This window comes from Lagopus leucura, unplaced genomic scaffold, assembly GCF_019238085.1.
Source record: "Lagopus leucura isolate 7727_CA_CO unplaced genomic scaffold, USGS_WTPT01 Super-Scaffold_100157, whole genome shotgun sequence".
Classification (NCBI taxonomy): Eukaryota; Metazoa; Chordata; class Aves; order Galliformes; family Phasianidae; genus Lagopus; species Lagopus leucura.
The window spans coordinates 22676405-22703458 of NW_024962334.1; the positions used below are offsets into that span (position 1 = coordinate 22676405).

Consider the following 27054-nt stretch of genomic DNA (forward strand, 5'->3'; position numbering starts at 1 on the left):
TAAAAAAAACCTTCAGTCTCAGTGGTCTGGATACATTTCTTATCACTGTCTGATAAAAGTGCACGAACAACAGATGGAACAGCAAGAAGAAGATAGGGAGATACCATTATCTTTTCCTTCAAATATAAAATATTTACACTGTACATTCACGATCAATAAAAGACAACATCCTTCAATTGCAACTCAAATGCAGACATGAAGAATCAAAATGAACACACTAAGACTTGAATGCTTCAGTAGAAAAGCTAGTACCTTGTGCTGGGCCACAGAAATTGTGTGTTGAACACAGAACAATGGAGTCTGATGCCAGAGTCAAAATATTTGACTAGGCAGATTATGGACTTGCTCCAGTAAATTCCTACTTTATGCAATCAACTACAATTTGTCTTGAGGGCCCATGTATGTACATCTTTTAGCTTATTAGACATTATATGCTGCCACGCATAAAGTGTGCAATACAGAATAATTCAAATGTCACATGGGTTGAATTTTAAGATGCAATTATTCAGAGGAAAAAAATGAGCATCTCATTGTACAATTAAAAGCAGAGTTCAGCATGCATCACCAAAGGCAACCAATTCCTATATGTGTGTATCCTACTTTAACATTCACAGCTGGCAAACAGCAAAACTACAAGCTCTTAAAGTACTTTCAGATAAATGTTCTTGGTCTTACAATTTACTTCATTTAAGTTTCTAGAGTAACTACAGTCAGTTTAATCGTTAATGTTATGTCTTGTTAAAAGATACACTTTAACAAGTTATCATCACACTGTAGTATAGGAAGTACCTGAGGTTTTCCCCAGAAAACTTTTGTCAACAATTGGCTATTTTGCTTGCTTCGTATTCTCTTAAAAAGAATTTATAAATGAATCAACTACAACAACAGAGCTATGGTAACTAGAACCAACCTCTAGTTATGTAGTTAGATTTCTGAAACAATTCACAAAGCAATCATTCATTAACTATTAATTTCTCTATCAAAGCACTTATTGAGCACAAACTTTGTATACTTAAGAAAAATAAGCAAAAAAATTTTTAGTTACATTAACAATCTCATAACTAGCTAGAACAGTTAACATCTACAGAGCTCACTCAAACAAGCAAGTCTTACTTCCTTATCAGAACACATATAAAAGTCAAACATTAAAAGCTACGGCATTTCTCCTATCAACGAGTACATGCAGGAGGAAGAGTTATAAAGGCACACATCCCATTAAAGCTGTTTCACAGATTATTGGTACACTTTAAGGAGCATTGATACTAAAGTTAAAATTACCAAAATATGTTGGATTTATTATTATTATTTTTTTAAGTCACATTCAAGCAAATTGTACTTGCACAAATTCTACTGAAGCCCATGGAACACAGATGTTGCAAGCCTGATTCTATCTCTAATTATGCTTCTCTGATCAACTGTATTTGGAGGAGGGTTCATCCGTTACCATAGTTTGCTTAAAAACAAAAGCTCCAAATTTCATCATCTTCAGATTTACAGTTTAACAATAAAGATAGCAGCAAAAAAATAAAAAAAAAATCATAGGATTTGGAATATATGGTGTCAGAAAAGTTGCAATACTTCCTGAGGACGTACATTTTACCTTGTTACTTGTTCTGGTTTTGAATATTATTCTAACCATAATAATGTCAATCTCAAGAACATCTATCTGTTTCGCACTGAATAGTTTGCAAGATCAGAGCCTTAAATATAAACAAGGCAGAATATTCACTGCAACATTCACAGCAAAGCATACATAATTATATTTAAAACTGACCTCCCTACTAACAAGGGCTACAAAGACAACCTAAATACTATTCATCCTGGGACTGGGTTTTCAAGAAATGTAACAACAGTTTCGTGGAACATAAGAGGCTCCTAAACTGATTTCCCATATGGTTTTGATTAAGAAATATATATAGAATAGAGATGAAGAGATAACCCTTCAATGGCAGTTCTAACAATGATTAACAGTAGCCACTCAAATAATTCAGTCCCAACATTTGCAGAAAATAAAAAAACACAGCTGAAGAATAAGTTTACTATCACTGTTAGCAACCAATTTCCCTTTTATTCCACAGATATGCTCACATGGCAAGATCTTACTGTCTGATAAGAATTTGCCATTTTATATATTCTTTATGGGACATACTGAATGTCAGCTGTATGAATGCACTGCAGAACAGGGCTGCCCAGCTGCGTTCCCTGCCTAGTGACACAGCACTGCTAGAACATTTCTGATCAAGGTAAGAACCAGCACGTAACAATGAAAACATACACATAGTGAGATTGAAGGTGATGTCACAGCTACATGGCTTTAATCATTGTTTGTGAGGATCAGAATTTAGGACTTCAAAGCCTAAATCCCTACTTATGTTCTGTTATGTAAAATACAGGCTAAAATAGCTAGTAGCAGACAAGCCATAAATGCTTAGTACGACTGGATTGGGGTAGGGCAAGGAACAGGAATACAAAAGACAAGCACAGCAGCTGGGTAGAGAAAATAACTTGAATAATATGGTAGTCTCACCCTGAAATACCCACACAGTCTCAAAGTACACATTATGTAATAATTTTGGATGGGGGCAAGATAGGAGAACTGTACAAGAAAAAAAAAAAACCACATTCTTCTCCCCCTTTTTCTTTGTTCCTCCAACTTACAAATAAGATGCAAAACATGGAAGGAAAGCTGCCCTTTCATAAATACATGAAGAAAGTTGCATTACACAAACGAGTAAATGTAATTGTCTGAAATGAAAGCAAGTCTGGTTAAACCTGATGCAGTATCCTGGCCTTGGGAGGTTGAGTTTTAATCAGTAGTTTTGTAATTTGAGGTTTCTGTTTGAGAGAATAATACGGCACTTGGTGAATAGGTTATCTATACCTGCAAGGTTGTAGATATGCCACAACTATTCTCAATGAGAAAAAATACGTTGTCTTCCATATTATCTGCCTTTATCATCTGTACATTTTAACTGTACATTTTAAGCCATACTCTTCAAAGCGGGAACCTCATGCAGTCTGTTCTCTCGAATGTGCAGTGTGATAGACCAGCAGGCATTACAGGAAAAATACATTATATCAAACAATATATTTTATGTGATGACAATCGGTGCATTGCAAATTTAAGCTATGTTAAACCAAAGAATATGCGTTAATTATATCACAAAGGAAAATTAGGCAATGCAAACTTACTGGAAAAAGTTCTTAAGTATTTTGTTATTGCTGTATTTGCCAGAATCACTTGCATACAACATAAGAAACCAATCCTGAACTAATTTTGAACAGAAACTTTCTTCTGTAATTGCAGAATACTATCCAGTAAGCAAGAGAAAACAGCCACATACTTTAAACCACAGGAATTCTTACTGAAATGGATGAAAGAATAATTAATAAGCAACATGTTAAATTTTGTTTCTAATGTATCGATACACATACATAGCACAGCTTCTTCACTTCAGTTTCTCTCCTTGATTCTCAGTATACCTTAAAAAAAAAAAAAAAATCATTCCCCAAAATATAAATAAAAGAGAGCAAATGCTAACTCTAGTTTCATTCTTAATTATTCCTTATCTCTTTGACTAAAGACTCACTTTAAGTGCTCTTTCTTGCTGCAGTAAGACACTATATGACAAATTGACAACATTATAGGGACCAAAGCTAAAGGTAAAAGGTTTTTTTTTACATTTTAGCAGGCACAAAGAACACAGGTTAAATGATTGTCCAGTTGTGCCCCAGATGCTGAACTTGCACTTCTCCCATTTTTCACTTCTATACATTTTTCACTGCTGAATGCACAAACGTACTGGCACTTAGCATCAAAACAGACTGAAGTAATACAAGGACAAATACAAAGTCATTCTTTACTGACAGTCAGCAAACACCTGCCTGATTTATCCCAGTCTCTTAAAAATAACAAGCTTGCCTTAAGCCACTTTCAGAAAGTATCTTACACACAAAATAAATACTCCAGCAGTGATTTAAGCTAACCTGCTTGACTTTCAGGACTGCTAATCTATCTACTATATGCAGGTAGCATCACACAGCTGAAAAGCAACACTGTCCCAAATAACTTCTTAGCTTTGACTGACCAGATGAGACCTTCAGATTTCACGATGAAGCAGACTTGAGAGTCATTATTTTGTATATGTTCAGTCTGGAAAAAGAACTCATTGAAAGTTATGGTGAAAGCTCTGCAGAGAAGGATTTGGATGTCCTTGTGAATTAAAAGGTGGACGTGAGCCAGCAGTGTGCTCTTGCAGCCCAGAAGGCCAACAGTATCCTGGGCTGCATCAAAAGAACAGTGGCCACCATGGAGAGGGAGGTGATTGTTCCCCTCTTCTCTACACTTATGAGGTCCCACCTGGAGTACTGTGTACAGGTCTGGGACTCACAGCCCAAGAAAGATATCCAGAGCTGTTGGAGAGGGTCCAGAGGAAGGCTGCAAAGATGATCAGAGGGCTGAAGCATCTCTCCTATGAAGAAAGGATGAGGGAGCTAGGCTTGTTCAGCCTGAAGAAGGTTCTGGGGAGACCTCATTATGGCATTCAAGTATTTGAAGAGAGCTTGTAAGGAGGGGACTGACTTTTTACACTGTCTGATTGCAACAGGACAAGGGGAAAAGTAGAAGAGAGAAGAGTTTAGCCAGATGTTAGGAGACAATTCTGTGCTCAGAGAGAGTGGCGAGGCCCTGGCACAGGTTGCCCAGAGAAGGTGTGGATGCCCCATCCCTGGAGGTGTTCCAGGCCAGGTTGGATTGTGCCCTGGGCAGTTTGATCTTGTGGTTGGCAGTCCTGCCCATGGCAGGGTGCTTGGGACTACGTTACCTTCCAACCCAAGTCATTCTACAGTTACTTTCAGCACCTACCAAAATCTCTTTCTTGACTACATAACGTAATGTTCAAATTCCAGCATACAGTCAGAGTGCCTGACATGGGCAGGGGGAGTCATCTACCACTACGTTAACTTGAGAGTGACCCGACCACACAAACAGCTTCTGCATCACTGAGCTGCTGTTGCTGACGGGCAGCATATATAAGGATGGCTTAACAGCAGCTATTGAATAACTGAACGACAAACTACAACAACCAAGTGCAACTGCTTAGCAGAATATCATCAGTTACTAACAGAAGATATTTAAAGGTTATGGAAAAAAAAGTACATCAGTGTTCTAGAATCTGGAATACGTTAAGCGCACTGAAGCTTACTACATTTCAATCTTGACACCACAGAAAAACTCATCTGGCTTTAACCTCAGAGACTATTTTGAACTGTCTTAGAGACCTGGGAAGGAAAGATTTTTTGTCTTTTACACTTAGCTTTTAAAGTAAGAACTAAGGATTTCATAGACATCTAAGTGAAGCACGTTTATTCAAATTGACACAACTTCTTGAGATGTCTTTCATAAAACAATTCCTTTTTTCATCTCCTCCCAAACTTCTACCTTATCAAGACAGACATCCACTCTGGATTATTTAAACTTGGAAAAATGCAAGTGTTTTCTTTGAAAAAAATATCCATTGTTACAGCAAAAACCTGGGTTTCCTTTCAAGCAAGATCATATGATTATGCATTTATATTTTACTTTCCGCAGGAATTTACACACCCCCCTTTGCATCCTGTTATTCATTTAGCGTTTCCCCTCACTTCAGCATGCTATGTTAATAACGGAGACCTGCTGGCTCAGAACGGGCACTCAAGGTGACAATCGACGCTCACTCATGCACTCATCAGTTATTCTACAGGGCTCTCCTCACTTATTTTTTAAGCAGCACAAAATAATCCTTCAAAAATCAGTTCTGTGAGAAGCACTGGACAGGTAGATCATTAAAACAATTATCTTAGGGAAGTGGATGGATTTGTTATTGTTGTTCTTAATTACATACTTTAAAATACTTCTTTCTCTTCTGGAAGGTCAATTTTAACTGAAATAGATTTTGTGCTACTTAAGTACTCTAAAATAGGAAAAAAAGATTTTCCTCCTATTCGCAATAGTGAATTAGTCATTGTTTCAGATTGCTTCCTGATGTTTATCTTTAATCAATGTTAGCCTTTAAACGCTTTCAGATTGATACTGATTAATGATCTAATTTGTAATCTTATCTGTAAAGAAATAGCAAGAAGTCTTTTTCCAAGAAAAAAAAGACAAGATAGCATCACAGAAGCTATTATATCTGACCGTATAAATAAATTTGCTTCATGCATCAGACATTCTGAACTACATAACAAGATAATCAACATAAAACTTATTTTTCTTTTCAGACTCAGCTTTTTTTTTTGTTTTTTTTTATACTAAGTGCTAGAATGCATCTAGTATACACACTCATTCCATGCTTACTATAAGGAAAGTAAAAATTCTGCTGTTTGATTCATTATGACATGAATAAGCTGCACAACACAGCTATGGTCCAGCATATTCTTAGCAGTTGCATGTGTCCATATGAAGTGGTCTCCACCTGAACAGAGCCACAACACAGTTTAATTTGCTTCAACTTTGCATCCATAGTAGTTAAAACTGCAACTTGAGATGCATATACAATTTATCTCCTGCTATCACACATCTAATTTATCACTGTTTTAAGCATCTGAAAGCTGATTTAAGATTCAAATTAGAAACAATCAATGGATATAAAGTTTGGTGTGATGACATTACAGGTTTTTGAATGTTTTTTAACAGCACAAAACTAGTAATGCAATTATTATTTTCCTAAACAGAAATTACAGTATTGGCCCCTTTATTCCAGGACCTTCAAGTGCAAATTAACAGAATATGACAAAACAAAAATCAAACATTTCCACTGCATGAGAAAGTGAGATTATCAATCCAGCCCAAGTGAGGCAAAAAGTCTACAATCTTCTATTCATTTCAGAATACGTAACTTTTCTTCAAGAAAAATTCAAGTGCATTATTAGAATTGAAACTTCCTTTTCAATTCAGAAAAAGAACACCAAACAAGATGAATAATTTGTTCTACTGCAATCAACATGAAATAACATGTCACCAAGACTTTGATGAAACTGATGTGCCAACAGAAAACTTATTTCCAGCAATATCTTTTTTTAAATAAGGATATTTGCTATCATAAAATATTTCACAAACTCAAACTTTGAGGAGATCCCATACTAAGAACCATCCTGAACATGCCCAGGAATCAAGACACTTGCACGTATTCATCAAGCAATAAAATACTGGATATCAGCTTACAAGCATTACCAAACTGAAACCTTTAGTCAAAATAAATGAGAAAAAGAATTCTGTAGTCCTGCAGTAAAAAGTGAAACTATTGTAGGCAAGCTAGCTTTCTTCAGTCCTCTTATGCATGGTATGGAATCACTACCAAGACACTGAAATACCAAATCCTCAACCAATAAGGACAGAGGTTATTTTTTACAAAAAAAAAGAAAAAAAGGTCCTTAGTATTTGCAGGTATTAATGTAGATCCATCTTCAGTATAGTATCATAAAATTTCTGATTACAAAAAGGAAAATTTTTTTTAAATACCAGCTCCCTGTTTTACTCCAGCAAAGACAAGGACTAAATCCTGCCTTTGAAGAAACCAGCAAGCACCCAATGCAGCCAACCACTCCTTTTCACCCTACAGAAGAACTCAGATAATGATAGAGGGGGGTAGCACTCATCTACTGCCTCTAAGGCAGAACAGGAGAACATGCACATGGCGTGATTACTGCCCTGAGCACTGCTGCACTACGCAATCCTGGGCTATGGTCAGTAGACACTGCCCACACAACTGGAGAACCTTAGGTGTCGTCTTAATGCCTCATGCTCTGCTTTAACCACAGCTTGAACACAGGAAAGACTTTGCCACTTTCTTTAGAAGTCACCTTCAGAATAACTATAGGAAGAGGCATTAGTTGTTATTGCATATAATATGAAATCTTTTTGATGCATCATTAAGCAAAACATGCAGCGGATTGGAACTCATGATATTTACTCAATTGTAATGGCTTTATAAGGGCTATTTTCAGAGGGGTAAATGATAAATCCCAGCTTCTAGTTTTTCAAAGTTTAAGAAAAGGACTGAAAGACTTATTAAGGGCTACACTGCGTCCAAATGCAAACCTCTGAAAGACTGATGAAATGTAAGTATTTATGTTTGGTTTTCAAGAAAGCGGAAAGCCTACTTTATACAGTCATACTGTATATATCCATACAATTGTATGCTCCACTAAAATAGAAAAAAATGATTTTAAGTACTTCAATAGCAAACGCAACCTGCAGTACAAGCAGCATTGTGCAGGCATTCCTAAACCAAATAAATTCCCAACTGTTACCTTCAAAAAAACTCTTGGCTCGCAAGTAACTGACGCTGAGCCTAAGCACAGACAACTTATCCAATTTGGCGATAACATCTTGAGGGAAAGGCAGAAGGCTTGCCAAGCGATCCAACTCCGCATTCAAACGGTCCCTGTGCCTCTTGGAGGGATTGGATTTGACTCCTTCGGCTGGAGATGGCTTTACTCTGTGGCAAAAAAAAAAAAAAATAAAAAAATAAACAAAAGTTCTTTCCCAAAATGAAGGCAAATATTTGTCTAACATTACAACCTTTTAAACTTTAACATGCAAAATGTTTTTCCTAAGCGACTTCTGTTCCTCATGGAAAAAAGTAGAATTCTATCTAAGATCATTTCACTTTCCTCCCCAACACATTCACTGTTAAAGAAAGCAGTAAGACCTGCCATAGCTATCTGAACACGTAATGGACGTTTGCAAACTCAGATATAGCACTTGTAAAAACCTTCCTACACGCACATTCAAATGCCTTGATTTCTTTCAAATTATGAATAATTCAACTTATTAGTGTACAAATTATTTGACAGTACACTCAGTTTGTTGTTGTTTTGTTTTTTTGTTTTTGTTTTGTTTTGTTTTTTACTTGAATTACATTTTTTCACAAATATCTTTACTTCTTCATCAAGGTTTGGAACAGGTTATTGTAAATTAGAAATAATAAATGGTTAAGTAACTTGCTAGACAACAAGGCACTCAGAACTGCACAAGAAAAGATACAGCTCAGTCAGCATGTAAAATCTTCCTTGCTAATACCACTGAACTCATTCTATATACCAACTCTTAGCTAATGATGTTTCACTTGAGTATGATATGACAAAGGTGGCTCTGCAAGGTGCATCATTTCTCAAGTATTATCCAGGCAAGACACTCACTTGTATATGATTAACACAATTTAAATATAACTCTAACAAAATAAATAAAGCTCAAGATCACCAAATGTCATCAGTAACATTTAAATTTGCCTCAAATACTTGTGTATAGAACAGCCTTCAATGAAGGCAAAAAAAACCCCAATAGATTTCAAACTTTAAGCAAGTAAAAGCTGTATACCTGTCACTGAACAGCTTACTATTACCAAATCAAAGCATGTTCCAAAAAGCAGAGGTCCCCTTGAAAACAGCTCGTGACACGCCAATTAGAGCAGCATTGAATACCAGACTTCTCTATTTTCACAACTGCCCTCCCCTTTGCTTAAAATTTCTATTAGCAATTTGACAAGTTATGTTGAAACAATACGGAACTGGGCAATTACCTTGACAAATTACTCATTAGATGTGATTGTTTTTGCATTACTTTCATGTAAGTTTTTACTTCCAAGTAGCCAATGCATAAGGATTCCCCAAATGCAGCATAGAACATTACTAAACATTAAGTTGGCGGTATTTTCAGCATACCATGATTTTATCTAATTTTATCTACTATGACCCAACAAAAATCAGTGATTTAAATGGAACTGTCAGGGACAAAAGAAATAAGGATGGAAATGAAGGGGAAATAAGTAGTAACTTGAACCATTTTCCATTCTCTTACATAAACTGTTGATGCTCAGGGCTGCCCTAGCTGCGTTGCAGAAAATTACCTTCAAGTACAATTAAATGCTATGTCAAGATTATTTTTATTATTAAAAAAGGGAAAAAGGAAAAACAAAAAAAAAAACACCAACAAAGAAAAACACTACAGAAGAAAACAGGTTTTAAGCTGACCTCCTGGGCACCACCTTTTACCTTACTTACAGGAAATTCAAACTCTCTAATCAATCAAAAGCCAGAGATTGCCACACACTCAGTATCTCTCAAGTAAAGTACAGTCCTTATCATCCAACAGCTGCAAAACAAGCAAGGACTGCTAATTCTAGTTTTACCATTGTAAAAGAGGTACTACCACAACATTAACTGACTACTGTTTTCAGAAGCCTGCTACAGACAACAGAAATTTCAGTTGCACATGCTTGCCATGCATGCCTTCATTGATATTAATAACACTACAAGTGCATGAGTATCTGGATCTTATTATTAAAAGGCCAAAATAAGTTTCAGTATTTATAGGCTAATTTGTATTTTAAAGGAAAATTGAAGCAGTTCCTTGAGAAAATTAAATACAGCGCAGATATGTTTTGTTCATAACATACAAGAAAACCTTTAGGAGTTCATCAGAATGACTTTACTGATTAGAAAAAAAAAAAAAGGACACAAGGAAGAACACGCGTGTCACCTCTCTGACAGATTTAATCTTTTCAGCTGTGTGTACTTTTCATTTCATCTTCAATACAGCATGTGTTAACATGTTATTCTTATGTCAATTCAATTAAACATAGGTCAGGTATATGAAACTCATCAGTTACTACTGAACAAGTGCTATATAGGTGACACCCTCCAAAATTCTCTATTTTAACAACTGAAAAAGACTCCTATGAATAGTCTTATCTGCCACAGTGAATTCACCATTTAGGAACATTCAGCTGCTGATTCCTTTGGAAGAAACAGATACAATGCAGACTAACAATCTCTCTGCTCAAAAGCTTTTGTCAACCTATCTTGAAGGGCAAGAGGCACTCTCCAGTGGTTCCTTCAGCAGACAATGAAACCAACAAAGTTTTAGGCAGCAAAGGGATAAAGATGTTCTCACTAAAAATCTCATGTGCTGCTCATCTGATGCTGTGCAACCGTTTGTCCTCCAGAAGCAGTCTGTCACTCAGTTGCTCAGGTTGGCTTAGTGTCCAAGTGACTATGACAGAGCGATGGGGACAGCCAGAACACGAGGCAGGAGCAAAATCTCTACACTCAGTTTTAACACCCTTCAATGCTATCTAAGACCACAAGCCAGACTATCCAGAAAAAGAAAAAAGCATGTTCCTAGCTGCCAACCATAGCATCTACATTTAATTATCTTCAGTTGCTGCAGCTATTCCTTGCAAACTGAATACTTTTGCAAGAAGTACTACCAAAAAAAAACCTTAAAAAAAAAAACAACAACAAAAACACAGGAAAAAAAAGCCATCAACCACACAAAATGAAACATTAAATGCAATAAATCTTAAGTAGCAGTTTACAGTTTACATGTAGCATACAGGTACACCAACAAGTGTACCAGTTATCACCTAATCTAATAAGTTTATTCTAACTATGCCAAAAGTCTTGTAGTGCTTCCATTTCACACACAAGGTGCAAGCTGCTCTATGTGTGAAGAGCACTTTAAACAAAGCAAGCTTTTAATGTTTTGTTTTTTTTTTCTTTATTGATGAACTTCCACTTCTTGGCACTTATTTGTTTGTCTTGAAATAATAAATAGTTGTGAGGTTTATTGTTGCTGCTGCTGTTTTGTTTTGTTTTGTTTTTTTATTTTATTTTATCATTATTATTTTTTTTTAAGTTAAACATATATTTGCACTGCTTTCTGAAATCACTATGCCTTAATATGTACCTTTAATTAAGGATCAACCAGCCAAACGTTTTTCTCTGGAATATTTAGTATCATGAATACATTCATAGTAACATGGAACAAAAGTGTATCATTTCTTATTTAGTCTGCTTTTTCAAGAAACATGCTGTTACGCTTTGTGTGTCTGCACAGTATGAAACATTTAAATCCCTCCAACCCATTCCTTGTCTATTACATTCATTCCGTTATGCAAAACAATTTCTACCCAAACACTGAAAAAGAGAACAACAAAGCAAATCACAGCAGGACTGAGCTAGCAGGCAGAAAAGCGTAGGAATCTAAAGACAGCAAGGTGAAACAACACTTTTATAAAATCCTTTACTTAATGTTACGATCCACCTCCAGTAAACTTCACTTCAATAAAACAATGCATTTTATCTTACTAGCATGCAAAATCAGCAGTTCAGTTAATAATCAGTAGAGAAAAGGCATACAAGACCTTAAAAACAAAACAGAAATAGAACAGTCGAAGAAAAATTCAAAGCAGGGGCCATGCAGAGCGGCCACCAGGGGGACCCGCACAGCTCCACCACCCGTGGGAAGAAATCTGCGGAAGGCTCCGAGGTTCTAAGAAAGCTACATTTCACTGGAATGCACATTGTGTATTAGGCTGTTGTTTTATTTCCCCTCCAGATGACAAGATAACAAGATGAAATGCAGGAACAGTTGCCGCTTAAGTTTTCCCATTATTGCGTTTTCTTTTCAGCTGTGATATGGTGACTCCCTACCGGATCAAAACAACACATTTCTGTCAGGCGATTCCCTGTTGAGTCCAGTCCTTTACACAGCCCATAAAGATAGGGTGGCTGCAGGGGGAAGCTTCCTATATTGCCTCTGTTACTGCCATGACTTAAAGTTATTTGCACCTGAAGCAGGAAGTAGTTCTTCATTTGTTTTAACCCATGAGCACTGCTGCATGCTAGCTGCCCACTGCTACAGACTAACAACGACCAGGCTCCCTTCACAGCTACATCTATGACAAATGAAACATCAAAAAGAAGCAACAGCTTCACAAAAGGCGCTACTCCCAGCAATGCATCACTTCCTTCATTTTAAAATTCTCTTTGAAGAGCTCTGAATTCTACTTGGAGGACAAAATACCAACTTCAAACGGACTCAAATCACAGCAGTGCCAAACCGTGGGGCAAGGAGCAGTGCTGGAACCGCTCTCCCCTCCTTCCCCCCAGTCACTTACAGGAGCTTATGACCTCTCTCCCTACTTTTTAGCCCCGTGAATGCTCTGTAATTAGCTATGTGAGAAATCAGAGCCTTCCCACCACCCGCAATGCTCTACGAGGTTGGTCTAACAGCATGAGCAACCTAGTCATAACCACTAGGAGAAGAAAAAGCAATACGTGCAAGATAAATTCTGAATAATTTCTGGTAACTCCAACAAGACTGGCTAATAGTAATGTCTTCTCTTATAATTATAGGTGAGCAAGGAAATGCAGAGGAGGAGACATCTATCTGTCCCTTTGGTATCAAAGGGCAGAATCCCAAATAGATATAGTTTCCATTAGCAACAAAAATAGGCTCCAAGTTCAACTAATATGACAAGCATGGCCACCAAATATAAGAAAATAGATTACGGAAAGAGATTAGTAATGTAGATACAACAGTAACACAAAAAGGAAAGTTTCACATCCTCTAATCAAGACCAAGAATGTAATAGCCAGCCAGACATTAAGCGATGTGACCAAAAAGGCAGAACAGCTCACCCTTATGCAATTACAAGAATTACTTGCCCTCAGCAACCAACAGTTGACAAATACTACCAATGCATTTCTACTTCACAAAAAGACAACACTAATTTCTTCGTTAAAATCCAGACCTGTAGAGAAGACTGATTCACTGCTTCTACATTATAGATTGGAAATGAGTAATCGAAAAAAGCAAACACTGCTCTTCTCATAATGACTCTATCTTCTAGACAGAACTTTTTTTTAAAAAGGGTATGTTTAGAATTTTGCATTAATTTGTAGACTGGCTGTGTGCATGCACTCATTCTCATAGCTCCAGCTGTACAGAAGTGAGCACAGAGGCTGACTTCACTCCCCCCAGCACAGTTGTCTGCTGTCAATCTGAGAACATACACTTACATTGGGATTTTATTAAATATTTGTCATTCTCTTTAATGCTTTTGGAGTTCAGGTAATTATGGTACTATTACAAGAGTACTCGGTAATACACTGGGATTTTTTGAGCTTTGCATCACAGCTAGTTTTGCTAGCAGCTCCGAAGTTCAGCTCCTCTACTGCTTGCAACTTACACTGACTTCTAGTCGAAAGTGCGGGTTAAGCCGCAGTCCTGAAAATCACTCGCAGGAGATGACCAGCCCGCAAAGCCCAGGGCTCAAACCTACCGCAGGTGCAAAACGCGAAAGCACTCAGGCACTAAGCTGCAGCCCAAGTTTCAAAATACCACGACAGACACTTGGTTTTTGGCCTCTTGGAGCGATCCGCAGCACCCGCAGTGGAACAACCGCCACCACCTGATGTAGCAGTGGGGGCTGCAGCCGGCCCAGCGGACCGAGGACAGCACCGGGCTGAGGACCGGACCGATCCCCCCCACCCCCAACCTAAACGGGGCCGCGCCGCCTGCGCCGGGAGCTGTCACCTCAGGTGCCTCCCGATCTAGGTCAGCCGCCTCGAGCCGCCGCTCCCTGCTCCCACCTCCGCGCTCCGCCCGCCAGCCGCGAGGGGACCTCGATTTAGCTTTATTTTTACAAGAAATCCAAGAAAAATAAAATAAATCCTGTGGAACCCCCGGGGCGCCGGAGAAAGGAGGGCCCGCAGCCCACCCCGCACCGCCGTGCCCCGCAGCCGGGAGCCGCACAGGCACTCCGCGGCCGAGCCGGCGCCGGGAAGGGCGGGGGGAACCCGCGCCGGGGCAGTCCCACGCCGCGGTGCCCGGGCGGGACGGACGGAGCAAGGAAGCCACCCCCATCCCCGTCTCGGTCTTTCTCCCTCCCTGCCGAGAGCCGCTTACATTTTCTGCACAGGTTTCCGCCGCTTGCGACTGGCGTAGGTGACATTGGGGTTCATCCTGCCGCGGCTCCAGCGCCCCGCACCGCCGCCGGCCGGGGGCCGCCTCGCCGCCCGCCTCGCCCCGGCTGCCGGGAGAAGGCGAGTCCCAGCGGCGCCGCAGCTCCTGCCTCGCCCGCGGGCCCCGGCCCTGCCGCCCGCCCGCCCGCCCGCCCGCAGCAGTAAGCTCGCAGCGGCGGCGCCTCCCCTGGCCCGGCGAGGACGGAGGGAGGCGGAGGTGGCGCGGGGCGGGGATCCCAGGTGATCGGCGGCGGCGACACCCACTCGCCGCGCGGCACCTCCGCACGGCACAGGTGTGAGGGCGGCCGGCTCTTTGCGGCGCCGCTCAGCCCCGCGTCTCCCCTCCGATCCGACGCAGACTCCCGGCCGACCGCGCCGTCTCCTCGCCCGTCTGCTAGCCGAGCGCCCGTCAGTGTGCGCGGCGCCCGGCCGGGCCGGGCCTCCCCTCCCCGCCTAGCTCAACCCAGCCCCGCTCCTCCCGCGGCCGCCGCCGCGCTGCCGGGCTGGGCCCGCCCCGCAGCCTGACAGTGCCGCCGCCCCGCGCCGAGGAGGCCCCTTGCGGCGGCCGCGCGGAGGGAGGAGGGGGCGGCCGCGCCGCCATGTTGGGAAGGTCAGGCGAGGGGACGGCGGCGGAGCGCCGCAGGCAGCGTGGGTTTGAGCCGGGCCGGATAGCGCTGCGGCGTGGAGGGAACACGAGGCACTCCGCCTTCTGCCGTCCTGAGGCTGAAAAGACGCAAAGCGGGCCGCCTCCTGAAGTGGGCTGGGAGCCGACCCCGGGCAGCGGCCGGCTGGGGGAAGAGGTGGGAACGCGGCTGCACCGAGCGCAGGGACCGCGGGGCGCTCCGCGCAATGCTGCGGCTCCCTCAGCTCTAAGGGAGCGGAAGGGTCGCTGGCCCGGGATGCCGTCAGTGCCTCGTGAGGGGATAAGGCCGCGAGTTATGGCGCTGACGCGTGAAACTAAACGGTGATGTTGAAGAAAAGGAGCAACATCGCAAAAATCACAAGGCGCTGCCACGCTGTCGACAAACAGAACCGCTGAAGGAGCCCCTTCAATGCCTCTGTGACCCGCCGCTGCTTCGCCCTCCTGTTTTCTTCCTCCGTTTCCTCTCACAAGAGCGGAGCTCTTCCCCCGGAATAACGGCAATAAATTTTGCCTCCGCGCTCAGCCTGGGAGACGGGGAGTCGCCCTGTAAACATGGCCGTGCGCGGCGGTGCCTGCGGGAGAGCCTGGCTGAGAGCATCCCGGAGCTGGAAGCGCTCTCCCCGGCTCCCCGAAGCCCGCAGCATCGGCCCACGTGCCGCCTGGCAACCGGGCTGCGAGCTTTAGCCTTCCCTCGCTCTCCCTGCCTGGCTGCGAGGAGGCTGAGGCAGTGTCCTTGGTGCTGGCTTGCTCCTGCCTGCCGACGCTGGCCGGGCTGCGGGAGTTCAAGCGGCAGCTACGAGCACTCGCGCGTTCCCTCGCTGGCTGTTGAAACCAGCGCTGTGGTTATGCAAGCTTTCCGGCTCCGCTTTGCTGATGGAGTTTGTCAGCTGTGGCGCAGGTATTGCCATACGGCAGCCGGTAAGAAACAGCGCCGGGATTGTGCAAGGCCTGGCTGCCCGGCTCCAACATCCCATGCGTCCCGCAGTGGCGTGGGCCTCGTCCTCAGAAGTGCACAGCGTGAATTAGACAGCATAACGCACGCTTGTTTACCAGCTTAATTGCTCGAGTTTAATTGCCTGGGAAGCTATCCCAGATGCAGAGTGTGCTGAAGCCAGAGTATTCAGATAAAATTAATTTAAATAAATCTTAAAAATGCTAGCGTGCTTGCTGGAAAGCAAGGAGTTGATCAAATGATGTTTTGAAAAACAGATCTTCAGCAAATAAAATATGCGAAAATCCGTGGAGGAAAAAAGTACTGAAAGAACGGTATGCCTTAAAAGTTGCAGTCACATTCCTGCCACATTCCAGGCCAAGCACCTTTGCAGAGGATGTCAGCTCCTCACTGCTATCCCTTTCCTCATCATGGTCTCTCCTCACCAGACCTTGCAAGCACACTGGGAAAACAAAGGGCAATTACATGCCACATCCTCCTGTCTTCTCTTCTCCATCTCCTTTCTTCTGATTTTAGAACTGGAATAAAAAATTAATGCCTTCTCCAAAGGCATCAATTTTACTCTCCAAACCAAAAAATACTCTCCAAACCAATCCAAACCAATCCAAACTCCCAGTTTCTTCCAACTTAAACTGCCCAGTCCCTTTCACTACTCGTCTCACCCCTAACCTCTTTCTGCTCACTGGCTCATTCCTCTGTCAGCATAAGTGTGCTGTGATCACGCACAACACAAATTGCTGCTCTGCTTTCATTCTTCTCTTCATTTACATTACCTTTGCGTTGAAAGCTTTCAGCCATTGTTTAAAGCTCTTCTTCCAATTTTTGATTGTTTCCAGTCTGTCTTTTATTTCTTCACTACGACTGCACAAAATCCCCAGCAACTTGTTATACTTCACTGAACTTCAAGATCTTAGCTGTTTCTTGACATTTTGTGCTGCTTAAATACTGTCAGACACCCAAACATCACTTCATAGGATGGTTGAGCTTGGCAAGGACCTCTGGAGATCACTTTGTCCCAGCCCCCCGTTCCTTCAGGGCCACTCAGAGCAGGCTGCCCAGCCTCACATTTAAGTGGCTTTTGGAGATCCCCACAGAGACTACACAGCCTTGCTGGGCAGCTTGTGCAGTATGTAAGTTGTCTAGGAGGTTGTACAGGAGGTTTCACGAAGAAGGAGATTGATTTTAGCTTCCCACAATAAACATCATCTCCCCACTCTGTTCTGAGGCCATGGAAACCTGCATGGTGCCAGCAGAGTTCTCTGGTTGCTCTTCAGCTCAAGGATTTCGAAACAAACAAAAACTGTCACTACTAGGCAGAAATCTTCTGTACACCTGTACAGTGTAATCCTTTTCACTGCAGGCTATTGGAAATCAACCCATATGGGTCAAACACCTTTTTAACAACAGATAGGAGATGTAAGATGTTCAGAAATTACCTAAAGAACCTTCACACCATGTTAGCTACAGCTTTTACAAATCCACCTTCTCCTGGTGTTCTTGCTATTTCTTGTATTAATCCACCACTTTGGTAATTTCTTTTCCACTTATCTGGGTACAGTAGAGATCTTGCAAAAACTCTATAACCATGATTCAGCGGTCTTACAGCCTTCTTTGCAGCACAATGTGGTTTTGTCTGTGTGTTTCTATTCCTATTCTTTGTGTGTGTGTGTGTGTTTGTTAATATTTGGGCAGGTTTAACAACATTTGGTCTTACAAATAATGGATGTGGCTGATCTCCTATGAATAGTTAAAAGGGTTTAATTCCTACACAGATCATTTTTATGTATATTGTCCAACCCTAACCAATCTCTTCTTATTTTATCTCTAGCCTACTCCCCAGGTGGATTATTAGGTGTAAGCTAAAGATCACACTGTCTCTTAACAACTTCTCTAGAACCATCAACAATCACTTTTTTCCTCATTGCTCAAATCCAGCATTTCTGTTTTCAGTCATGAATTGTGAGTCTATCCGACAGTGAGATTTCTAAGAGAAGTGTCTGTGTCTCCTGTGAATCGTGCCTTTCCCCAGCACATGTGAGGTGCTACATTAACTAGCAGGCTCCTCCCTATCTAGCACACTGTGTTACTATGATCCCCTGAAGCTTCCAGAGCTCTTGCTTGTCAGCAGTCACATCTGCTGCCCTGTCTCCAAAATGAACAATTAACTTCTGTTCCAAACGTCATTTAGGCTCCGTTTCTGCTTCTCCTGCCATGCACAGACTTCTCTCTCATTTCAAGAGGTGGGCAGCTGCTTGGAAAGGGAACTTGTATTAAACAGACAAATTCCTGAGTGAGCTGAAGTTTCACAGGAACACCACAAGACCAAGAAAAATCTTGCTATTTGTGAGGAATTTATAAGAATTATAAACAGTGCTTGATATCTCAGGGTCATCTCTGACTCATTTCTATCCTTTATCCTACTCTTTCTATTCATGGCCAAATCTTTACTTCCCTCAGATTAATTCTGTGTGCTGACTTTTTCTGGCTGTCTTCAGTGCAAATAACACAGAAGAAATATGCTTTGATTATTTGTGATTCCTTTTCTGCATTCTTGGAGACAAGATAACTGTGATTTAAAATTATAATTTTTGCAGTTCAAATTTTGGGGATAATTTTGGGGATATGTACAACTGCCTCTGGTTTAGGCGTTATTTTCCACTGTAACTTTGTTCTGCTAAGAAAGAGAGCTTGTGGTAACTTGGATGACTTTCTCTGTACTCAATTCAGGGAACTAATCATCAAGGGAAACTGACTTAATGTCAGTGAGTGGACTTTAGAAATTCCCTGACCTAGCAGCCTTCTGTGGTGGCATAACTGCATCAGTAGATGAGGGGAAAGCCACTGATCTATCTGGACTTCACTAAGGCCTTTAACACAGTACCCCACAACATCCTTTTCTCCAAATTGGAAAGATATGGATTTGATGTGTGGATTGTTAGATGAACAACAAAGTAGCTGCAAAATCATGCCCAGAATGGTGGTCAATGGCTCAATGTCCAGATGGAGGTCGGTGATGAGTGGTGTCCCTCAGGGGTCAGTGCTGGAACTGATGCTCCACAGCGGGATCAAGTGCACCCTCAGCAAGTTTGCAGAAGACACCAAGCTGGGTGGTGCAGTCGACATGACCAAGGGACAGGATGCTGTCCAGGGGGACCTAGACAGGTTTGAGCAGTTGGCTCAGGAGAACCTCATGAGGTTCAACAATCCAAGTGCAAGGTCTTGTACCTGGATTGAGGTAACTCCCACAACCAATACAAGCTGTGGGATGAAAGGATAGAGCACAGTCCTGCTGAAAAGGACTTGGGAGTACTGGTGGGTGGCATCTAGACATAAGCCAGCAATGTTCCGGCCCGGAGAGCTGACTGTATCCTGGACTGCATCAAAAGAAGCATGGCCAGCAGACCAAGGGAAAGGATCCTGTCCCTCTGCTCTGCACTGGTGAGACCTCACCTGTACTGTGTCCAGATGCAGAGTCCTCAGTACAGGAGAGACATAGACCTGTTGAAGCATGTCCAGAGTAAGGCCACAAAAATGATCTAAGAGATCGAACATCTCTCCTATGAAAACAGGCTGAGAGAACTGGGGCTGTTAAGTCTGGAAAAGAGAGAGCTCCAGGGAGAGCTGAGAGCTGCCTTTCAGTACCTGAAAGGGGGCTATAAGAAGGGGACAGACTTTTTTACAGGGTGTGTTGTGATAGGACAAGGGGAAATGGTTTCAATCTAAAAGAGGGAATATTTAGATTGTACAGAAAAAGTTTTTTAAGATAAGGGTAGCAAGTCACTGGAACAGGTTGCCCAGAGAGCTGTGGAATACTCATACCTGGAGATGTTCAAGGTCAGACTGGACCAGGCTTCAAGCAGCCTGATCTAGCTGTAGGTACCCCTGTTCATTACAGGGGATTTGGTCTAGATGAGCCCTAAAAGTCTCTTCCAACTCAAATGATTCTATGATTTTATGACTATGAATATTAAATAAAATTCTTCCTCACTTGTTTAGAACTTAAATGGAAACAATTATATCTTGAAAAAAAAAAAAAAAAAAAAAGAAAAAAGCTCTGTGATAAATAGTACACTGTTTTATGACTTATTTTTTTTTTTTTTTTTTTTAAGGAAGCCTTATTTTCATGCTCTATTTATACTGTAGAAAGTTTTAATGAGAATTAGATTGACAAGAAATGTGGGGTTTTTTTCCTACTATTTGAATTTTTTTCAATGCAGGACATAACAAGCACATTCTTCTTCCCTTCCTCCATACCCCTCTTTCCTGGCTCCCTCCATTTCCCTTGTGTGAGCTTCTGAGATGCCAGTGTTTATAATTACACTCAGTATTCTATTGAGTATTTAAGTTGGGGAGCATTTCTAGAAGTTGAAGAGTCAATAAAGCATAAAATATATGAAACATAATTAATATTTGGGCAAGTAGCCTATGAGCATTACAACACAATTAATAGTATTTTAATTTAAAAACATGGTATAGCAGTAATCTGATGAAATCTAGTCTTAGTAGTTAAAACAGGTGCCACAAAAAATCCTAAGTAAAATAAAAAACACAACCAGAGACAGTGCTTGAGACTATTCTAGTTCCAGAAAACATGAGAAATTAATAAGCAACGTCAGTGAGAGAGTATCATGATCCTCCTCAGATCCTATACTGTGTAAAGCAAGAACTATGTTTCACCTGCAAAAGCAGAAAAATAAAGGAGAAAAGGAAAAATACTGTTATGTACTAAGTGTAAAAATTTGTTCTTTGCTTACTCTTCTCAGGTTTTTGCTCATATGCAGGAATGAGCAAACTAGAACAAATTTGTACAGAAACTGCCTCCCCATTCAAGAGAGTTCTTTTTTTTTTTTTTTTTTAAAACTTAATATATCCTGAAGAACCATCAGATATAGCAAGCAACTTAATTTACCTTGGCTGCCTAAAACAGTAATCAACCCTTTTCCCCACAAGCATAATGAGCAGATTTTATTGTATGGCTAAAATAGTCTTTACGTAGTCGTTCCCAATGAACTTTTTGGTTTTGTCCTGGAAAGTGAAGAGCCACCCATTATTTTAGTCCAATCTAATGCACTCCCAGTCAGGTAACTGAGAGCCATACAGAAGTCTCCAATAAGAGCTGATCCCTTCCCACAGGCAAACCAGAAGGAGCTAAGAGAGCCTACTCCCTCAACCAAAACACCTGCAGCTGGATGTCTGCATGCCCTGGACTTTTTCCTTCTCCCCTGTATTTGTCAGGCCATATATAAAAGTTGCCTGTAACTACAAACTCATTTAAAGAAAAACACCATTTCTGCATATGTTGCACAAATTTCATTTTTCTGGCAGTCATGTAAATGGGATCAGTAAATACCTTCTCTTCATTGGATCCTTCATGGCCACTGGGAATCACTACTGTATTTTCTTAGTTTCCATAGTATGGTGACTGCATACAAAGTGCAAATTGGAAATGGTCACAAGTTTGTGCTAATCCCTCAGCTGTACCTGTGAATTTTGTGGTAACACGCCAAAGCCATGTAAAGGACCATTTTAACAATTTACAACTACCAGTGATTGAGTATAGGTCCCATGGTGCTGGCAGGTTCTTTAGTACATGGGACTATATTTCCAATACTCCTGACCATACACTTAAATAAATAGCTTACACTTATTAGTATGCAGAAGCAGGAAAGCATGGGTCACCATGTAAATCACCATGACAATCAGCAAATGTGGACAACACATGATCCAGCTGCACCAGCATATGATCTCGCTGCACCAAGATGTTCTTTGCAGAAAAAAATACATGAAGAACTGATTTTTTTTTATTTTTTTAATTTTTTTTTTACTTCTGCTTTAAAAAACTGCTGAACTATATTTATTAACAGGGCTTCGCCACTAAATTGGCTTATAATATTAACAAAACCTGTGGTTTGAGAGGCCCTGAAACAAGCTTACAATTATGGTGTCTAACTCAGTAGGCTGCAAATTTTCTTTCTGCCCTCATTAAGAGGAAAGGGTATACACAAAGTCAGACTAATGAGTAAAAAAAATGATCTAAATTAGAAGTGACAATACAGTTGCCATACCAGAGCTAAATTTCTGTACTAGTAAACTTGAGCTAATTTTAATTAATATAGCTAGATGTCATACATTTTAATTTAGCTTTATAAAACTTCTCTGTGATTACAACAAACTGTAGGTATTACATTAGTGGTTATTGTATTCTATCTTTTCGGGGTACTTTCTATCAATTCTAGAAGATGTACATGGAGAAGAACATGAAAAAACAGCAAACAGAGACACTGATATCTGAATGCCAAAGGTCGAGGCAAAAATCAATTTGTAATCTTTACAATCTCACAGAGAGATTTCCATGAACATACTGCATAAGTAAAAACAAAAAGAACAAACAAACCAGAAAGCCCAAGCACAGTGCTTTTAGTACCTCCTCAGGAAATAGCCTCCCTGAGGAAAAAAAAAATGTGTTGTCTGCAGTCTTTTTTGAACTGCTTTCATGATGGATAGAAAGTGCAGTCATCCACTGAGTTCATAATTCTTGAGAGTGAACTGTGCCTATCTCCCACCTGATGGCTGTGCTCACAGAGGCTGCAGCCTGTCTGGGACCTGGCTGAGATTACTGATTGACACCATGTCTCAGTGAATGTAATTTTTTGTGTGTACAACCTGCAGCATCTTTTTCTATCCAGCATGACTACCACAACTTCAGGTTGCTCCAGCAGTGTTTTCATTCATTTTAACTGCGACTGAGGCACCCGAGGAAGTCGAGAGAAGAGAGGGGGCAGTGAGTCTTGTCAGACAGGGATGTGGGGAAATAACAGTCTGTGGAGAGTGAAGACAGCATATATCCAGAGAGTGACTGCATTGCATAAAGCAAACAAAAACACTGGAGAAAGGGCATCAGGAGCAGGTATGTGTGCTAGGGAAACACTTGAACCTTTATTCTCCTGTCCTGGCATGTTTTTTTCTTCTCAACCCTATAGAAGAACATGCATGTACTGAAAACTGCCCACAAGCCAGTTGATATATTGTTTGTTTTATCCCCTTTTTTTTCCACATTTATCCTGTTAAGTGTCCTAACCAGACTGTGTTTACTTGTGTCCCTAAGCAAGCCACAACTGTTGCTAGCTACATATCATCTTTATAGTCCCATTATCTCCAGCTCTCTGAATCCAGTCTGGCCCACAGAGTGACTCCTAGTATTTAACACTTGCTAGTAATGAGTGTTCTGAAAACTTTCCAAACAATGTTCTTGCTCTGCTTGCAAGAGAGATGTTTAGCTCCTCAGTTATAGCTACTTACCTGTTAATTTTCACTACCAAGAATCGGCTTCAACATAGAGCCCCAGGTACTATCTCACAAAGTAAAGTTTTAAGAGTCTTAGCTATGCAGAAGTTGTCTCTTAAAAGTTAGTATATTATGGACACGTCCAAAACAAACAAAGAAACAGAACAGAAACAGAAACAAACCGTGTCTAGAGTGCTCTTCTACAGTTCAGAATGTTCATTAAATATTTTTCCTTTTACACTAAAATAATTGAAAATGTTTAATTAGAAAACTCCTCTTGTAAGAACATATGCACATCTCTTTTTTTTTTTTTCCTAAAGAAAACAGGCTTTTTATCATTTCTATTCTAAATTGTGTATTCTATAGTAAGTAACTTTGAAATGCCCAATGAATAAAATATTAAAGCACATGAAACAATCATAGGCATATGAAATGTAAATGATCTTTCCAAAAGAAGTTCTTAGTTTTAGCGAGTTATTCTAGAAATCTTCTAGATCTTCTAGAAAACATGAGGAAAACAGCTTCAAAACCTACACAGTGCCAGTTTTTAGAAGTTCTGGTGATCTCAGTGCAGTACTGTTCAGAAATGCTTCCCCAGTGTTTCACACAAATATTCTTACTGTGTCCCTATAGCTACAAAAAATTCCATCACCAAGATACCACAAATGCTTTAGCAGTTTATCATTTCTCCTAAATAGTCAAGAGAGCTGCTAGCTAGTCTATCTACCACAGATGAAAAGTTGTTCATTTTATAGGTATAAAATATTGCTAGTTTATTTCTGAGGGGATATATCTGGAGCCAGTTTGCAACTTCCTTCATAAGAGAGGCTTACTGAAACAGATATCCTAGGGGCAGCAAGACTCCAGCTAGCATGAATTTTTGATCCAGGATTTCTCCTGTAAGAATTCCCTGACTCAACACTTGGCAAGTTTGGATCTGGGCTCTTTCAGGTTATAAAATTAAGTGTGACATTTCTATAGTAATGAGCAGTGTGAAAGACAGTCCTTCAAAGGTAGATGAACATTCCTTTCAAGGAACACAGGACAATAGTTTGAAATAGATCAGGATTTGAAAAGAAAGTGAACAACAATAACCACAGGCATTGAGTGAGGTGGACTCACCCACGATAAGCAGGATGCAAGCAGCCATACATTTGTCTGTCTGAACCATTCATTTCACCTTCTGGTTTGGTAGAGGTGGTCTGTGGTCTGCATAATGGCACAAGATCACCACCGTGATTTTTTGAAGTGTTTTTCTTAAGTGGGAAGAAATAGTTTCTGATTTTGTTGCTACATCAACCACAAAAAAATCAAGTGTTACAGTATCCATACATCTGCGCTACAGTATCTGGGTCCTTGCCAGTTTATAGGGCCTATTTAATTTCTTCTATCTATCTAAGATATCTGTATTAGATAAGATATATCCTATACACCCATGTTCTAAAATGAACCAATCTGCAAAAATAAATGGACAAAGAAAGGGACAAAAGAGCAGTCTTCAGCTTATTTCCATAAATATTTCTGGTGGCCTTTTGAGTATTCAGAGCATCTTGTAATCTTAAAATAATTCTTCCTGTTTGAAGCCCTCAAGGAAAAGCACACACAAGGAAAACTCCGCTTCCCCCACCACACAGACCTTCTGCAGTAAACTGAAAAAAGAAAGCCTTCCTAAAAGTGGAGGCCTGAAAACAATCTGAATTTGGGTTATGAACCTTCCTGTAGGAACCTCTCGCCGGCCGCAATTGTTTGAGGAGTCCCTGTTCCAGAATGTTATGGCTAGGTAATGTTTGTTCAAGACCTATTGCTACCCTTGTATAAAATATTTAGGTAATTCCCATAACATTCGCAATATGTAGCAAGTATGTATTTCATGGTCTCTATTGTTTAAGGCCAAAGCTTGAACTAAAGTCATGACAATATTTGTAACAGACACAATGAGGCAGTTATCTTGCTCAGGGCACAACCTGCTAGTTACCTCGTGTGTGTTTTTCCCTTGTTTTCCTTCCCTTTGTAGTTACACAGATGGAAGAAACAGAGCTTGGTGTCTTTCTGCCCTTCATCTTAAACTTTTCTATTACAGGCAGAACAGAATAAAGAGCATCGCCAGGAAGTTACTTTTGTTTTAAAACCTTACAGTTCCTGACAGAGATAAATATGGTTACCTGTGGGTCGTAGGAACCACTTTTTTTTTTCCAGTGAAAATGCCATAAACTACAATGATTTTGGATGTGTCTGCGTCATTCTTCTCTGAGATGGATACCAATGCTCTGTATTTGCTGAGTTTACTCCTTCAGCATCTACGCACTGTCTATCCATAATCAACTGAATAGTTGCTACAGTATCATAATTTCACACAGACGTGACTAATGTCATTAAGCTTGATGATGCTGTTGATTGCTTAGGCTTCAAAAAAAAAACAAACCTACTGTAATCCTCTCCAAGTTTATTACAACTGCTGCCCATAAACAACACAAACTGCATGACAGACATACATCAAACTAGCCTCTAAACATTTATACATGCCTAACATTCAGTTGGAAAAAAAAAATAAAATCAAATAAACTACATTCACACCTAAAGTAGAATCTTTTACAAGTGGAAAAGAGCTTCTGATATATGCCACAGTCTTACAGGGGATGGGTAAGGAAAGATTATGTTGTACCTATTGCTGTCAAATTACTATCTTTAATGGCAGACATTTAATCTGTTTTCTTAGCACTCGGGCTAAAAGAATACACAATATTGGTAATATTTGATACATTGTGCTTATTTAATTGAGCTTCTTTCACAACAAAAATATATTTGCATGTTTCTAAACATCAGAGATACTCCATATTTTCAGAAATAACTGGTAAAAATTAAGTAATTTGTAGAATAAGCTTTGAACAGTACTGCTAATTTTAATTCATCTGTGTTTTCTTTATGAAAGTAAACATTATTTCTGAGTAGCTGGGTCATTTCTATCTATAAAAAGCATAGAAATCACAGTTTAGTCTGGCCATATTTCCCAATCCCTTCAATCTATTTAGCTTAACAGATGTACAGATGCACACAGATGAAAACAAATCAGTCCTTTTCCAGCTTGCTGTTTAAGAAAATAATCAGGACAACAAGCTTGTGGCACTATTCCCATCTTCTCTTGTAACTGAAACTAGTGAAAAGCATATATGAGGGTAAAAAGTACATTAATTTATAAGAATCATAGAATGGCTTGGATTTGAAAGGACCTCGAGGATCATCACATTCCAACCCCCCTGCCACAGGCAGGGTTGCCAGCTGCTAGATCAGATTGCCCAAGGCCCCATCCAACCTGGCCTTAAACACCTCCATAGACAGAGCATCCACAGCCTCTCTGGGCAACTTGTTCCAGCACCTCACCACTCTC

General features: G+C 40.6%; 1 protein-coding gene across 1 annotated transcript in view; it reads right to left on the reverse strand.

The window, feature by feature from the left end:
- Positions 1 to 14822, reverse strand: part of AHR (aryl hydrocarbon receptor) — a 61194-nt gene extending 46372 nt beyond the window's left edge. The window contains exons 1-2 of the mRNA XM_042888481.1: positions 14735 to 14822; positions 8290 to 8477 (exon numbers count right to left, since the gene is read on the reverse strand). Of these exons, the coding sequence (XP_042744415.1) occupies positions 8290 to 8477; positions 14735 to 14790 (244 nt within the window). The 5' untranslated portion in view covers positions 14791 to 14822. The remainder of the gene's footprint in view (positions 1 to 8289; positions 8478 to 14734) is intronic.
- Between the last annotated feature and the right edge of the window lie 12232 nt (positions 14823 to 27054).